The following is a 15,946-nucleotide window of genomic DNA, read 5'->3' as shown; positions in this document are numbered from 1 at the left end:
GATTAGAAAAAAATTCCAACATGCACTTGAATTAGTCATATACAAAAGTTAAAGGCAGAATTAATACATGGATTAAATGTAAAAATTAAATGTTCATAAATTAAAGGTTGTATATGCAAAAAAAAAAAATAATAAAATATATGCTTCACTAGATTGAATGTGGCAACGGACAATTAAAAATTTAGCATTGATTTCGAGAGAAGATATGGTAGCAGAATTGTGTGTAAAAATATACAAACATTTAAAATATTAAAATTAATATTAACTGTGGTGTCCTGAAATTCATACCTACAAAAAGTAGAGAAAATATAGCCCTCGTTTGATAGCAATCTTTCAACCCCCCCTCCTAAAATCAAATTTTTTATCGTTATTCACTATACCAGCAGTTGTGAGACCCACTTTTCTCTTAAAGATAAAAAAACCAACTCTTATAATCACTACCAAATAGGCTCATAAATTCATACACAAACATGCATTAGTAAAGAAAAAGAATCTTTTGCAGTGGAATTAATCATTATGCATAATAATTCTATTGGCTTGTGGCAGTAGAAAAGAAGTTTTGCAGAATTGAGTATAGATATGCATACAAATACTTGTGCACATGTAAAAAAAAAAAAAAGAATTACGCACGTATGTCGTAATTAAAATAATGAGTTTGATTTGAAATTGAATATAGATTACATTCAAACTAATTTGCTATAATTTTTAGAGAATAATGTTTATGAAAATAGATAGAAAAGAGAAGATAATAAATAAATTAAAACTCAAGTGTGTATTTTATAGATAACCAAGATCCGTATTAATAGTATCAAAATAAGAGTTATAATTGGAATGAAATAGACTCTCTGAGTTAGATAGTGTATATATATATATATATATAATGTAAAAATGAGAATAAAAAATATAGTTGTTACGGACTCCATTCAAGAGATAGAAACTCAAATATAGTGGCTTGATGTGATGGATAACGGTTATATTTTTCATTTTAATGGGCAAATAATGGAAAATAACCGGTGGCTAAATAATCATCAATAATTATCTCATTATTTTACAACATGATTAAAATTAATTATTAAACTTGATTAGTTTTCTATTAATTTTTTGAAAAAAAAAAAAAAGTAAGACATTTGTTCCAATTTCCTCATTTAGCCCATGTTTGAAAATTATTATTTAGGAAAGAAGACTTATTAGCACAAAACATCTATAAGTTAGGCTCTTAGTGTGCAAAACGTCCCCATTTTCAAAGTTCTGCCTTTTCACCCCTATTTCCACGTTTCATTGTGGAAAACATCATTTTCAGCAATTTTATTCAATTTCTCAATCAAAAATTGTAAAATGACAAATATATCCTCCTATTTGAATTAAAAAAAGAAAAAAAATAAAGATCAAATTGCAATTATACTACCATTTATTTTTAAAAGTACAAATAAATCCTAAATAAATTAAATTAAAAAAGAAGAAAAAAAAAAGAAAAATCTTCTTCTTCTTTCCCCCCCTTCGTCTTTCTCTCTTACCCCTACCAAAAAAATAGTACTTGGGTCCTTCAAATTCCATAAATCATTTGGAGGTAATCTTCTAGTTTTGAAAAAAAATTTGTCTTCAAGAAATATGGAGAATGGTGTTAATAGTGGTTGGTACAGTTGCAAGCTCAACAAAGGCGCCGATTTAGTGGTTGCAAGAATTTTGCAACTTTTTAAAAAATTTCTCCTCGCGACACCGATAGCATCGCCTTCAAATCTTCAAGTAATTAAATCACTATTTCTTTGTTCTTCCTTTGTCAAACAAAAGTTGATTTTACTTTGTTCGGTGAGCCTAGGCAGGAATGAATTGGCTACAAATAAGGGGTATCCTTTTACATCTGCTCCAAAGGAAGGAGCTTGAAAGACTAATGGGTAATTGGCACAAAACGTCCTTACCTTTCAAGTTTATTGTAAAAAACGTCTCTACTTTTCATTTTTTGACATTTTTGCTCTCATATCAACCTTTCTTTGCGCTGGACGTCCTTCCGTCCACATTCTGTCAATTTCTCCGTTAATTAAATATAAAAATGACTTTTTCTTTCAATAAACAAGGATAAAATTATCCTCACCCATTCCACCCATTTTTTCAACCCTTTCAATAAACAAGGGTGAAATGGAACAACAGCTGAAGAAAGCTGAGATTGTTGAAAGGCGTAAAATGGAAAATGAGAAATAGCATGAAAATCAGAGTTTTGCCTTTTTTCTCTACTTCAATTTATTGTCATCTTGTATGACTTTTAGAATTTTAAAAGCATGGAACATCAACTTTGTAGGCAGAGGCAATTAGAAAAATACTCGATCAAGATTCCAGTAGGAAGAAGCGAGAAGATAAAGTGAAGAAGCGCCAGGAGTTGGCATTGGTACTGTGTTTCTTCTCGAGCCCTCTATTTGAGTATTGTTATGAAGCTAACTACTAATAATTCTTTTTTCTTCTTTGGAACAAAAAATACAGGAGAAGGCGGCCAATGCTCAAATGCTAGCATCAAGCACCATTAAATGGGTCATGGACCTGATTGGGACCATTGTCACTTTCCCGAAAGATATGGGTTACCCTAAAATCAGTCTCGAATTGTTGTGTGTATAAACAAGAGGAATATAGAAGAAAACAGGGACTTTTCTCGCCAAAATTTTGAAAGGTTGGGACGTTATTCGCAAATTTTTTAAAAATGTAGGGATGTTTCTCTCCAATACATTTTAAAGGTAAGGATATTTTCAGAAAAATTATAACAACATAGGGACTATTATCACAAGGTTAATTCAATTCTTAGAAGAAGTGCATATGACCGGTTCATCTTCTCCATTGAGCCAAAATGGGCCATTCACCATTAAAATGTAATACGTATTTCACAGCACCCATTTCCACCCATTCTTCTCAATTTACCCAGTGGGTTTCACCCTTAATAAACATATACTGGAAGTGAACATCCAGCATTAATCTTTATAAATTGACCACACATTTAGGCCCCGTTTGATAGGGATTTTTTGCCCCAAAAAATTAATTTTTTGACCGTTATTTTACTATTCAAGCCGTAATTTTTGACTTCTTCTCTCACATGTGGACCCCACTTTTCTTCTAACGGTCAAAAAATCAATTCTCAAAATCCCTATCAAACGGGCCCTTAATATATGTCTTTCTAAATTTTTTCAATAACCCAACATGACAGCAGTAGTAGTTGTGGAATTGTGAAATATAATGTTGTTTAAGATATTTTTTTTATTTAACTTAATCATTTTAAGTATTTTTATATTCATGTTGTTGTCACTGTTACTTATGGACTAAGTTGATGGCGGGAAGGAGTGAAATGGGTGAGGACAATTTTACCCTTGTTTATGGAAAGAAAAAGGCATTTTTGCATTTAATAAACGAAAAAATTGACGGAATGTGGACGGAAGGACGTCCAACGCAAAAAAAGGTTTAAATGAGGGCAAAAATGCCAAAAATGAAAGATAGGGACGTTTTCCACAATAGACTTTAAAGGTAAGGACGTTTTATGACAATTACCCAAAGACTAATCATGATCTATAAGACTTATTAGCACAAACATCCCTACGTTTAATCTTTAGTGTGCAAAACGTCCCTACGTTTTCAGTTTTTGTATTTTTTACCCCTGTACCTGCTGATCTTCTTTTTCCCACACCACCAAACCCTAAGAATGGCAATCAGGTTAAGTGGCTCAGAGGCTCACGAAAATGGGGCTCGTGGGCAGCTCAGGTTCGTAAAAATACGAGCCCTAGCACGAGCCGAGCCTGCTCAAATCCCACAAATGGTGAGCTTCTCATGGGCGAGCTCGTGGCTCGTCAATTTAATGTGACTTAAATGGTCACTTTTTTGAAAAAGTGACCGTTTTGGTTACTGAACTTCATTTTTTTCCCCTTTCTATAAATAGACACATTAACCCCCAATTTTTTCATCTCAATTCTCAACTCTCTTTCTATCCAGTCTCAACTCTCTTGTGCAAAATAGTATCGATTACTTAGTCAATTATCTATAATTATATAATATTGATTCTTTTTTTTTTTTTTACAGTTTATTCAGTTTCAATTTCAATTTCAATTCATCCAATTTTCATTTCTCACTACATTTATTGAAATTTCATCCAATTTCGTTTCTCACTACATTTATACTTTTACTAATTATTATATTTGGGTTTCATTAAAACAATCAAACAAATGGATCCATATTCATTTGTTGAGGACTTGTTCGATACAGGCTATGGCGAATCGCCTAGGACCCCCACAAAATCAATTTCGAAATGAATTTGTCAGTCTAAATGACGTACATATACCTGAAAATGTTGACATCCATGGTCATGGATGCAACAATCCAATTGATTTGGATGATATTGATGTTCCTAAAGTGTAACATGAGGACGAAGAGTCCGAATTAAACATTTCAGATGTGAGGGGAAAGCGAAAGGAGAAAAAATAAGCAAAATGTTGGGATCACTTTAAGTTGATGCCAACGGAAAAAGTCGTTGATGGCCTCGCAGAATCTAAAGCAGTATGTAAATACTGCCAACAAAGATTAACATGGCAAAAAGAAATTGGTACCACCCATCTCAACCGCTACTACAAAGCATGTGTGACTATACGTGGACTTCTTCCAGCCGGTCAAACACAATTACAATTTGACAGTCTAGACGCCAGTCGTATGACTTCACTCCTATCCACATGGGTGTATTCGAAGGAGAAAACTCGAACTGAAATGGTAAAATTTGTTGTCACCACTGAGTTGGCCCTGACTATTGTTGACAATCAACACTTTGTCTCGTACGTGAAAGAATATCTACAATCAAGGTATGTTAGGGTAAGTCGAAACACTCTTTGTGGCGATATAATATAATATTTCGATGATTCAAAACAATAATTAATTATGATTTTACAACAATATGAGGCGTTATATCTTTAACTTCGAATATATGAGAATGAGTTAATGAAAGAGCTTATATAGCTGCAACCATACGTTATATAAGCTCACTTTGGTGCATGCATAAAAAAATATTACTTTTTAGAATTATTGGGTTTCCTCAAAATGCTAATAATATATATAATGTTATTATCAGTATTATTAGATAATATAATTGCGAGACTAAAATTCGGTCTTTTACTTTCAATAATGCTAATGTTAACAAGGTAGTTGTCAATAAATTGTGCAGGGTACTGCAACCTGATTTCGATAGGTATTTGTTCCATATTTGTTGTGTGTGCCATATTTTGAATTTAGTTGTGCAAGATGACTTAAAACATATAAACGATGAACTTTAAATGATTAGGAACGTACTAGTATATATCACGATCTCCCCTGATAAAAGACAAGTATCTGAATATTATTGTATTGAAATAGGGGTGATGACTGCTAAAACATTTGTTAGCAAACGTAAACCATAAATGAAATTCTACTTACTTGCTATTAAAGCCATGTGAAAGATTCGAAAATTTAATAACTGACTTTTATAACAATATATACGTTAGAAGCAATGATGATGCTATGTTGAATGAATCTGATTGACATTTAGCTTTGAAAGTTAAAAAAATTTTAACATCTTTTTATGAGACCACAAAAATTTTATCAGGCGTTTATTATCCCACAAATTATATGGTGCTTAAACACCTTTATATAATTGAAAGAACATTCCATATATATAAAAATGACCCTGATTTTAGTGAAATTATAATTGTTATGGAATTAAAATTTAGAAAATATTGGGAAGACTTGCTTATGTTATTTCCTTTGTATGCGTAATAGACCCCTAATATAATCTATCGGGAACTAAATATGTAATTGATCAAATCAACAAAGCCTTAACATTTAATACACCTATCACCTATAGAAATTTAGAGCAAACATTATGTGAAATGTATGAATTAAATGCGGCCTGAATATGTGCGAATGTTAGTCGGGTACTCTCTACATCTACTCCTTCTACTGAAATTGAAGAAGGTGACGTTGAAATAATGAATTTATTTCAAAGCATTAATGCATATAGATATGATGCAACTGCATTGTGTTCATCTAGTACCATGTCGTCTATATCTGCATCTCATCAAACATCGGCTACAACTCAAAATGTGATGACTGTCAAATTAATTGATTACTTCAATCAGAATATGCTAACAGACAAAACAATTAAAAAAAAGCTTAGAAGAAGTAATTGACTTCTGACGAAAGTATGAAAGACGTTGGCAAGTTGTTTCTACAATTGAGAAAGATCTACTGATACTTCTGGTTAGCACTGTTACTTCGGAGTCTACTTTTAGTGCAAGTAAAATGATTTTAACCGATTTTAAGAGCCGATTGAAAAAAGATATTTTGAAAATGTTAATGTGCGTGAAGGATTAACCAGACGCTCATTTTCGACTACAAGATAAATATATCGAAATTACATTCGTCAGGTAAGTGATATTTGATTTAATTATATTAATCAAAATTTCTTATTTTTTAATTATTACATTTAATTTTCTTTAAAAAACTCTACATGTTACAACAAGTGTTCGTGCACAATTTTTAACTCCGTCTACTTAAAATTGATGTAGCAGGTCCCGAACCCGGATAAAGGAAGATGATTTACATTTTATCTATTTTGAAAATAAAACGAAAAAAATGTATTTTTTGTGAATGTATTTCAAAAAAATCATCTTCATTACATAAATATTTAGCACTCTATAGAAAATATTACTATATGATAAAAAAAATATATCTTCATTAAATTATTTTTTTTAAAATGCATTTGTGTTCATTTGCTTTTTTCTATTTAAAAAATTGACTATCCATTTAATATGTCTTTCTAAATTTTTCCAGTGACACAAGATGACAGCAACAGTAGTTGTGGAATTGTGAAATATAATGTGTTCACGATATTTTTTCTTTATTTAACTTAATCATTTAAAGTATTTTCAGATTCATGTTGCTGCTACTGTTACTTATGGACTAAGTTGATGGCGGAAAAAAGGGGTGAAGTGGGTGAGGACAATTTTACCCTTGTTTATGGAAAGAAAAAGATATTTTTGTATTTAATTAACGGAAAAACTGAAGGAATATGAACGGAAGGACGTCCAGAGCAAAGAAAGGTTGAAATGAGGGCAAAAATGTCAAAAAATGAAAGGTATGGACGTTTTCCACAATAGACTTGAAAGGTAGGGACGTTTTGTGCCAATTACCCGAATGTTTAACGGAAAAACTGACGGAATATGGACGGAAGGACGTCCAGCGCAAAGAAAGGTTGAGATGAGGGCAAAAAATGCCAAAAAATGAAAGGTAGGGACGTTTTCCACAATAGACTTAAAAGGTAGGAATGTTTTGTGCCAATTACCCATTTTTTTTTCTTTTTGTTTTATTTAAATAGTAGAGTATATTTGTCATTTTATATTTTTTATTTGAGAAATTGATTAAAAATTGATGAAAAGAACGTTTTCCACTATGAAATATGAAAATGGGAAAAAATTTGAAATGTAGGGACATTTTACACATTAAGGGTGTGTTTGATTACATTTATTTTTCATGAAAAATATCAATTTTCCATCCAAATTTTCACTTGGAGTGTTTGATTGCTATTTTTTTCCATGGAAAACATTTTCCAACTTTTGAAAATATGCCTAATTTTCTTTGTTTTTAAGGAAAATATTTTCCTTGAGTAGAGGTGGTTTTTATTTTCCACAAAAGATGGAAAATATTTTCTTTTCTAGGTAATAATTTCCATGTTAATCAAACACACTCTAAGAGTCAAACGTGGAGACGTTTTAATGTTCTATGCTAATAAAATAGAAAAAATAATATTTTAAATAATAACTTTTAAAAAATAATATTTTAAATTTACATATATAATAAAATATTATATATGTTATGCAAAGTCAATCAAGATTCCCCTCCGCTCTCTCTGTCTCAACTGAGCTCTGTTCCAAACCCTAGATCCTGATTTCTGAAAAATGGCTAAAAATCGTGAACCTGAGAAACCTGTAGAATCGGAATCAGAATCAGGTGATGATGATGAAGTTTCATCTGAAGAAGTCGGGTCTTCCGATTCGGATTCCGAACCTGAACAAACACTGGCGACAGCACCGGCCCCTAAGAAACCCCAGCCGCTGCCTGTGTCTAAGGCCCCGTATCCTTCATCTTCATCCGAGGAAGAAGACGAAGAGTCCGGATCCGAACCAGAGTCCTACACCGAAGTCGAGCCAAATGTGAAGCCCCTAGTCTCCAAGCCAATGGAAGAGCCACAAAAGCCCACTATTAGCGCTGCAGCTAGGAAGCCTAGATCCAAGCCTAACGCTCCCCAGATCAGCACGCCGTCGAAGGCTACTGGTGTTGCTAAACGCCCCGCAGAGGTGAAAGAGGCCGAAGCTATGGACAACAAGCGGTCAAAGAAGAAACTTCCACTCGAGGCTGAGAGTTCGGGTAAAACGCCGACTACTCCTAATGATGATTCCAAAAAACAGTTGTTCCAGAGACTGTGGAGCGAGGATGATGAAATTGTGGTTCTCAAAGGCATGATTGATTATGCCGCTAAGAAAAAATCCGACCCACTTGCTGATTTGAATGATTTTCATGATTTTATTAAGAAGAACCTTCACGTGGATGTGACCAGGACTCAGTTGCAAAATAAGATTAGGAGGCTGAAACAAAAGTACGAGAACAATAAGAGTAAAGAGAAGAACGGTAAAGAGAGGACCTTCTCGAAGGTACATGAGCAAAAAGCTTATGATTTGTCAAAAATGATATGGGGCAGCGAGAACGACAATGGTGTTGAGGGAGAGAAAGCAGTGGGGAGTCCAAAAGAGAATGGGACTGCTGTGAGGAAGACTGCGAGTAAGGGGCTTAATAAGGTTGAAAATAGCAATTCCAGAGAAGTGAAGAGTTTGGAGGTTGCGAATGATGATGTGGAGATGATGGCAGGGAGTTTCAGTACCGGAAGTTTCAGTGCAAGGAGTCTCGGTGGTATGAGCATGAGGGAGACGATTTTGAGTGCCGGGGCTGAATTTTTTGAAGGAGAAAATAAGGTCGAGGGGCATAAAGAGTGGATGAAGCTGCGAGTGGCGGAGGTTGAGCTTGAAGATAAGAAGTATGACCTGATGAGGGCTCAGGCTAGGCTGGTTTTGAATGTTTTGAGGTCCTCAGATCACTGAGTATGTGGGCAGGTGCAGGGGTAAGTTTTCGTTAATAGTTTGCTGGCTGGACAACTTGCCTGATCTTTGTTTCTACTTTAAGTGCAGTTAATTAGAATTTCTAGCATATCTTCCTAGGTTACAGTGTATGCTATTTATGTTTTGTTGAAACTCTCCAGCTTGCTCTGTATTACTAACATCTTTGAAGATGTTGATCTTTATGGATAGCCTATTTATGCTATATATTTTTGATATATTTTGCCTTTTTTGTTTATCTGATATGTTGTGCATTCTTGATCTGCATATGTAGTCTCAATTGATTCTTGTGGAACTTTTTTGGTACCTATGGACATTGACCAGAGGTTATAATACTGATTGTTGGAAGTACACAAACCATTCTTGGTATAATTTTAATTCATTTGTGATTTTCTTTTCATGAGTCAAATCTTCTTTTTGTCGATGGCATGACCTTATTTTAGGGGCTGTTTGGGCCCCATTTTTTCACCCAAAAAATTGATTTTTTTGACCGTTATTTTACTATTTCAGCCGTCATATTTGACTTCTTCTCTCACAGGTGAACCCCACTTTTCCCTTAACGGTCAAAAAATCAATTCTCAAAATCACTCCCAAACAGGCTCATAGATAGATTGCTAATTGCCAAGATTGAGTGTGTCTTTTCTTTTTCTTTTTTTGTGGGGTGGGGGGGGATTAGTAAATATTTGACAACAAGAAAGTGGAAGACAATTTTTGAAAGGCCTCCTCTAGAGCCAACAACTGAAGCTATAAATGAACTGTTGAACTTGTTAAACGCAAGTAAATTCAGGGTCATATGTTGTACATGGTGTGCTGAAGGTGTGTTTTCTTAGTTAACGATACGAACTTCTTAATGTACTTCTGTTTACATCTAAGTGGCAAGGAGTTTGCATCTCTCGGCTATTATCTTTATTGTGTTAGGAGTAGATATTGATTATTGAAATGGGGGAACTCATAGTATTGAGTTAATGTCTAATGATTCCGTCAAGTATATTGATGTTTTATTGAAGATATGATCAACTTCTTAATGTACTTCCAGTTTCATCTAGATGGAAAGGACTTTCGATCTTTTGGCTATTTTATCTTGATTGTGTTCGGAGTAGATGTACAAATTGATAGTTGAAATGGGGGAATTCATTTTATGAGGCAAGTCTATTTAATGATTCAATGAATAAATATCGCGATGTTCTATTATGCTTGGAGCTCAACATAAACCTCTTGCCTTCCCATTTTCAAGGATTTCTGGCGTCGTTAATAGATATATTTGTTCTATTACCTGCTTACATGTCTAGAGTACTGGTTACAAGCTAGATATTTTATGTGTTTCTATGTTGTGTTTCATTACTCAATGGCTATTTTTATTTCTGTTCTTGGTTGAATGTGCTGGTTGTTTGTTCACCCCTATTTTTTCCATCCACCACTTTCCCTTTCTATGAAAAGGAGGATGGAGAAATTTAGCCCCTGTTTGGTTCCCATTCTTCCCTCATTAAAAAAGAAAAATATGACTGTTATCCATCACATCAAACCACCAAATTTGAATTTCTATATCTTGTGTGAGACCCGTAACGACTATATTTTTCATTCTCATTCTTTCAAAAATGAGAAACAAACGGGAGCTTATTTTCGTTTTCTGATTGATGGGTTCCAGCGCATTAGATTTTGGGGGAGTAATACTGCACATTTATAGTTTGATTAAAGCTCGCTTCATCTGAAGTGGCCTTCTGAGGAGTTTCAACAAGAAATGGATGAGATCTTTATATTAAGGATCCGTTTGATTGTAAAGATGGAATTTGGACGGAAAGAAAACGAATTTTAGGGAATTGAATTGTTGAAAAAAAAAATTTCCTGTGAATTGTAAATTATTCTGTTTGATTGGTATAATTTTTCACGTGGAAAATGTTGAAATAAAAATAGTTTTTGAGAGAATAGTCGTATTGCTTGACACAAGTACCATGACAATATGAGGGATGCAGAGGCAAGTTGCTTGCTAGGAGAAGCGTGATACAGCTCTTCTTTAGATCTAATGCAAATGCACCTGCCAAGCAAATTTGCAATAACGTGTGCCATTAACAAGAGTACAATTGCAGTTATACCATGCTTGAAAGCATGGTTGTCAGGTTCTCTACATTCAAAATTCCATGCTCTCAGATGTTGAACCTGTTAATGAAAACTATTAATACATAACAAGGAAAAGGTAAGTGTGTGTGCAAACCTTTCTTGAGAGAAAAATACCTTGTGCTGTTCAATTTCTGCTTGAATTCCCATAATTCCTGCTGTAATGTCCATAATTGCGATCGCAAGACAAACAAGAAAGGCAATACTCTCTGCCATTTTTGACAGATGTGGAGTCTGAAACGAGATGGGTTTTACAAATAGGAGAAACGAGAAATGTCTTATTGCAACATGGATCAAGTCCTGGATGGGAGTTGATGTAAAGTTGATATTTGCTTTCGCTCTGTAGAGCCATTGATTCCTTTCATGGAGGAACAAGAAAAGCATTGTCACCACTATCAAGTGCATCTTTGGAAGTTGCTTTCACAGTTTATACATATTCCTTGCCTAATTATATTTATTGAAGTTGTTACGTATTAGATACAGTCCAATGTGATCCACATTAAACTTGAGCTGGACTTTTCATGGCAACTTGAGGGTTCGGACTGGTGTGGGTTGCCTTTTCAAGTAGGATGTACTGGGCATCACAATTCTGCCTGGCCTGACAGTCATTAAGTTAACGAAATTGTATGGAGTATTGAAGAGTTAATTCCTCAACCGTGATAAGATCTAATCGAAGTATCAATTATGAAGCAAAACTCGTCTATAATAAATGCGTTTCATGCAGTGATTGGCGTTTTTATTTGATGAAGCTAATAATCTATCGCATTTTCTATTTTTAGCGAAAGCATGATGTAACTCTCAAATTTTGCTCTTATTTGGTTTTGGTAAAAGTAATACGTGGAGTAAATTTTGAAAAAAGACGATGAAATATGTTGTTGGAAAGTTGTGAATTCAATAAAATGTATGATTAGAAATGAGTTTTGGAATCAATAAATTTTAAGAAGTTTGGTCAATCAGGGGAATTTAATGGATCATATAAGGAAAATTTTCCCCTCTAGTTACTGATTAGCTACTGTATAATTATTTGTAGTTTTCTACTTAACAGGATATTTTCACATAAAATTTAGTTCCTAAAGTTCTGATTTGCAATTTTGATTGACATGAACCATTCTACAAAGTCCCCTGTGAAGATAAAAACCTGTACGTGCACGTTTTTTCGATTGAAATATATTACATGCAGAAATAATTATGGTTCATTTGGATATCACGTCAATCATGAAAAGGGTGACACTGCATGTTTACTTGTCATGGGACGGGTATTTATGCCTCGATCTTTGAGCTCCGTTGGACTAAAAGGTCTCTCAGCATTCGAGGCTCAACTAAGCAAAGCATACACAAAACTCTAATACTTAAAAGGGGAAATTACACCAATCCATATGTTTTAAGATCCAATTTCAAAAATCATATTCAAAGTTTAGTTATTCAAAAATCAGATTATAATTAAAAATTTTAATATTAATAATTATATTAAAAAATAAAATTATCCAAAACCCTAATCATTTCACTACTTTCTTCTCTCTCTAAACCGTAACATTCTCCCCTATTTCTCTCTTCCATCCATTTACACAACCTTCGCCGGAGACCACAAATGCACCACCTCTGGCGAGATGGCACATCCGGCGTTGACGCATAGCATCGGAGGCGCAGCCGTCATTTCGTGCACTTGGACGACGCCGGAGACATGGATTCTCCAATTATTGCTGCAAGGCCGTGACTACTCGGTGGTGGGTGTTGGTGTTCGAGACAGTGTTGAACATGGTCGTGACGATCCACCACTACCGCAACGGCATGGCGTCGCTCTGAATCAGCCAGAGTTTCTATTGCGGTTGGGTCGATCGGATTTTTGGAGGTGATTTCTTTCTCCTCCGATTTGATTTGCTTAACCGAAGCGCGCTTTGTAGAGGTGTCTTCTTCTCTGTAGTAGAGAAATCTAGTGGTGGTTTTGCGTTTTGTGGTGGTGTTGAGGTGGTGTTGGTGATTGTATTGTGTTGGTCGATGGTGTGTGGGTGCTGTAATGGTGGATATCAGTCATGGCTATTGTTGATGTAATGGTGGTGTATGGTGTGATTGTGGTGGCGTGCGATGTGCATTGGAGGTGGAACTATGTGGACAATTTAACTGTGTGCGTTGGTGGTGCTATGGTGCAGTGAGGTATGCAGTGGAGGTGGAGGTGGTGGTGCGGTTGTTGGGGGCATGCAATAGTAGTGGATTGGCGGTGGTCGTGACTGCTGGTTGATTTTGTGACACGTAATTGGACTCGTGACCTGAAAATTGTGACTGGGACTTTCAATTGTGACTCACAATTTGGGTGTCATAGTTGGTCGTGGCGGTGATTGTGGTGGTCGTGTCGGTAATCGTGGCAGTTTGGTTGATTTGTGACTAATAATTGGATCGTGGCGGTGGTGATGGTGACTACACCTGTGACTCTCGATTTGTGACTTGCATTGGACGGGATATTTGTAACCAATTTTTTGGTTATTTGTGACCAATAAATTGGTTTGTGACTTATAATTTATTAATTTGTGACCATAAAATTAATTGTGACCAATTATTTTGATATAATTTGTGACTGACAAATGAATTGTGATCAATTAAAATTTTGATTTTGTGACTAATCAATGAATTGTGACCTAAGAAATTTTTGATTTGTGGCCGACAAATTAGATGCGACCAATAACAATTTTGATTTCGTGACCTATAAAATTTTTGATTCGTGATCGAAAAATAATATGTGATCTATAAAATTTGTGTTTGTGACTTATAATTTATTGAGTTGTGATCGAAAAATTAATCTGTGACCTATAAAATTTTTGATTCGTGATCGAAAAATAATATGTGATTTATAAAATTTTTAATTTGTGACCAAAAAATAAGTTGTGATCAATAATATGATAAGTCGTGACTAAAAATTAATCCGTGACTAATTATTTTTGGATTTGTGACCAATAAACAAACTGTAACTTACAAAATTTTTGAAATGTGATCGTAAAAAAATTTGTGACATAAAATTTTTGATTTGTGACCAAAAAACAATAAGTGACTAATTATATTGTTAATTTGTGACTCAATTGTATAGATCTGTGACCTAAATATATTTAATTAATAAAATAATTAATTAACTAATTAAATTATAAATAATTTTTAATAAAAATCTGATTTTAGAAATTTGAAACTTGTTTTCTCATTTTTGAAATGTGCCATAATTAATTTCTTAGTTATGAAATTTTCCCTACTTAAAAATGTACTTGGAAATCTTGTTCATGAGAAAAATTAAAGGCCCTTGAATGGTCTCGAATATGGACGAAAATCTTACAGCAAATTTTGACAAAATCAATATAGATTTCAGTGCACTAAACCCTTGAATACAAACGATGAAATTTTGGACAAATGTTACATAAGTACAAATATCCACAAGTCTTGAAAATGAGACTTAATCACATCTTTCAACATAATGATGAAGAATGTCAACTCACGAAAATGACCAAAATGCCTCCATTAATTGCCTATAAATGGACCATTGCACAAGAAAAAAGGGATCCAACTTTTCCACCCTAAAAATCGAAAGATTTAAAAACTATTTCTCTATACAATGTCTCAAATTGAAAGAGTAGAACCTTTCAGAAATTGAAATACTATCTCCGATTGAGAAGTAAACTCCTAGAGAAAGAATGTCAAAACATCTCTCATTATCTTACAAAGATTGGTTTCCAAAGGCACCCAAAATCACCAAAAACGAGAAAACTCCACAGAAATTCAAGCAGAAAACATGATTTTCGAGGCCTCAATGGCATATGTCGAAGGCTCCAAGACCTTAATGTGAACACCATGTTTGTGCCGAGGGTTCATTCGAACACAAAGAGTTGTATTTGAGTTGATGAGATGAGATGGTTTGAGATCGATCACATGTGGGTCGTAGTACTGTGCACCAACACTTGTTGATCCACCTCAATAGCGATGCCGCCCATGGTCCAATAAGTACATTGGAGGTCCTATAGCTTTTAAGCTGCCAGTGGAACTATTTGAAGTTCGTCAAGTGTCTTCTTCCAGTCAATAGTTTTCTCGTCCCATGTATTCAAGTTGGTTACCATATACTTTCTTAGAAAATTGTTTCTATTGCTAAAGCTTCTATGGTTCCGGTCTACTTAGCGATTAATTTTGGGTTTTCTATCCCCTTTTCCACTTGTTATATTGTGACTAGAGCTTTAGAATAACAGTTTGAAAGTCCAAGCATAAATCATAAAATATTAATTTACATTACTCAAGATGAGTCAATAACAATTGTATTGTCCAGTTCATCACAAAGTTTTAACGAGACCAAATTAGGGGTGTCAAAAAGGTTTGGTGGCTCGGGTGGCTCGTAGTGACCGAGCCTCAAAATAAGAGGTCGGTCCGAGCCCGAGCAAGCCCGTGTGGCTCGCCGAGCCATACGGGCCGGCTCGTGTCACGGGCCAAAAATGGCCCGTGACAATAATGCTCAGCCCGAGCAAATTAAAGGAAAAATTTTTTTTTTAAAAAAATTGACCTGCTGCCTTAGGCAACAGGTCACTAGGTAGCAGGTTACAGCTGCCTTAGGCAGCTATAGCTACATTTTTTACGTAGTGTTATAGTTACACTGTTACCTTTAATCGTATAGATTTTGAAATTCAAATTTGAAAAATAACGCGAGTTTTTTTATCTAT

General features: G+C 34.5%; 2 protein-coding genes across 2 annotated transcripts; one reads left to right on the top strand and one right to left on the bottom strand.

Moving 5' to 3' along the window:
• Positions 1-7,869: 7,869 nt before the first annotated feature.
• On the top strand, positions 7,870-9,373 carry LOC111392416 (probable transcription factor At1g11510). Its single transcript, XM_023017765.1, has one exon. It carries the CDS (start codon positions 7,944-7,946, stop codon positions 9,138-9,140), a length of 1,197 nt encoding a protein of 398 aa, XP_022873533.1. The 5' UTR covers positions 7,870-7,943; the 3' UTR covers positions 9,141-9,373.
• A 1,431-nt stretch (positions 9,374-10,804) lies between these two features.
• LOC111392422 lies at positions 10,805-11,937 on the bottom strand. The gene is made up of 3 exons (XM_023017770.1): positions 11,385-11,937; positions 11,091-11,309; positions 10,805-10,873 (listed from the first exon to the last, which is right to left on the bottom strand). Exons 1-3 carry the CDS (start codon positions 11,670-11,672, stop codon positions 10,805-10,807), a joined length of 576 nt encoding a protein of 191 aa, XP_022873538.1. The 5' UTR covers positions 11,673-11,937.
• Between the last annotated feature and the right edge of the window lie 4,009 nt (positions 11,938-15,946).

Source organism: Olea europaea, unplaced genomic scaffold (assembly GCF_002742605.1).
Source record: "Olea europaea var. sylvestris unplaced genomic scaffold, O_europaea_v1 scaffold928, whole genome shotgun sequence".
Taxonomy (NCBI): Eukaryota; Viridiplantae; Streptophyta; class Magnoliopsida; order Lamiales; family Oleaceae; genus Olea; species Olea europaea.
Note: the sequence above shows the minus strand (reverse complement) of the source record. Positions and strands in the feature narration are given on the sequence as shown.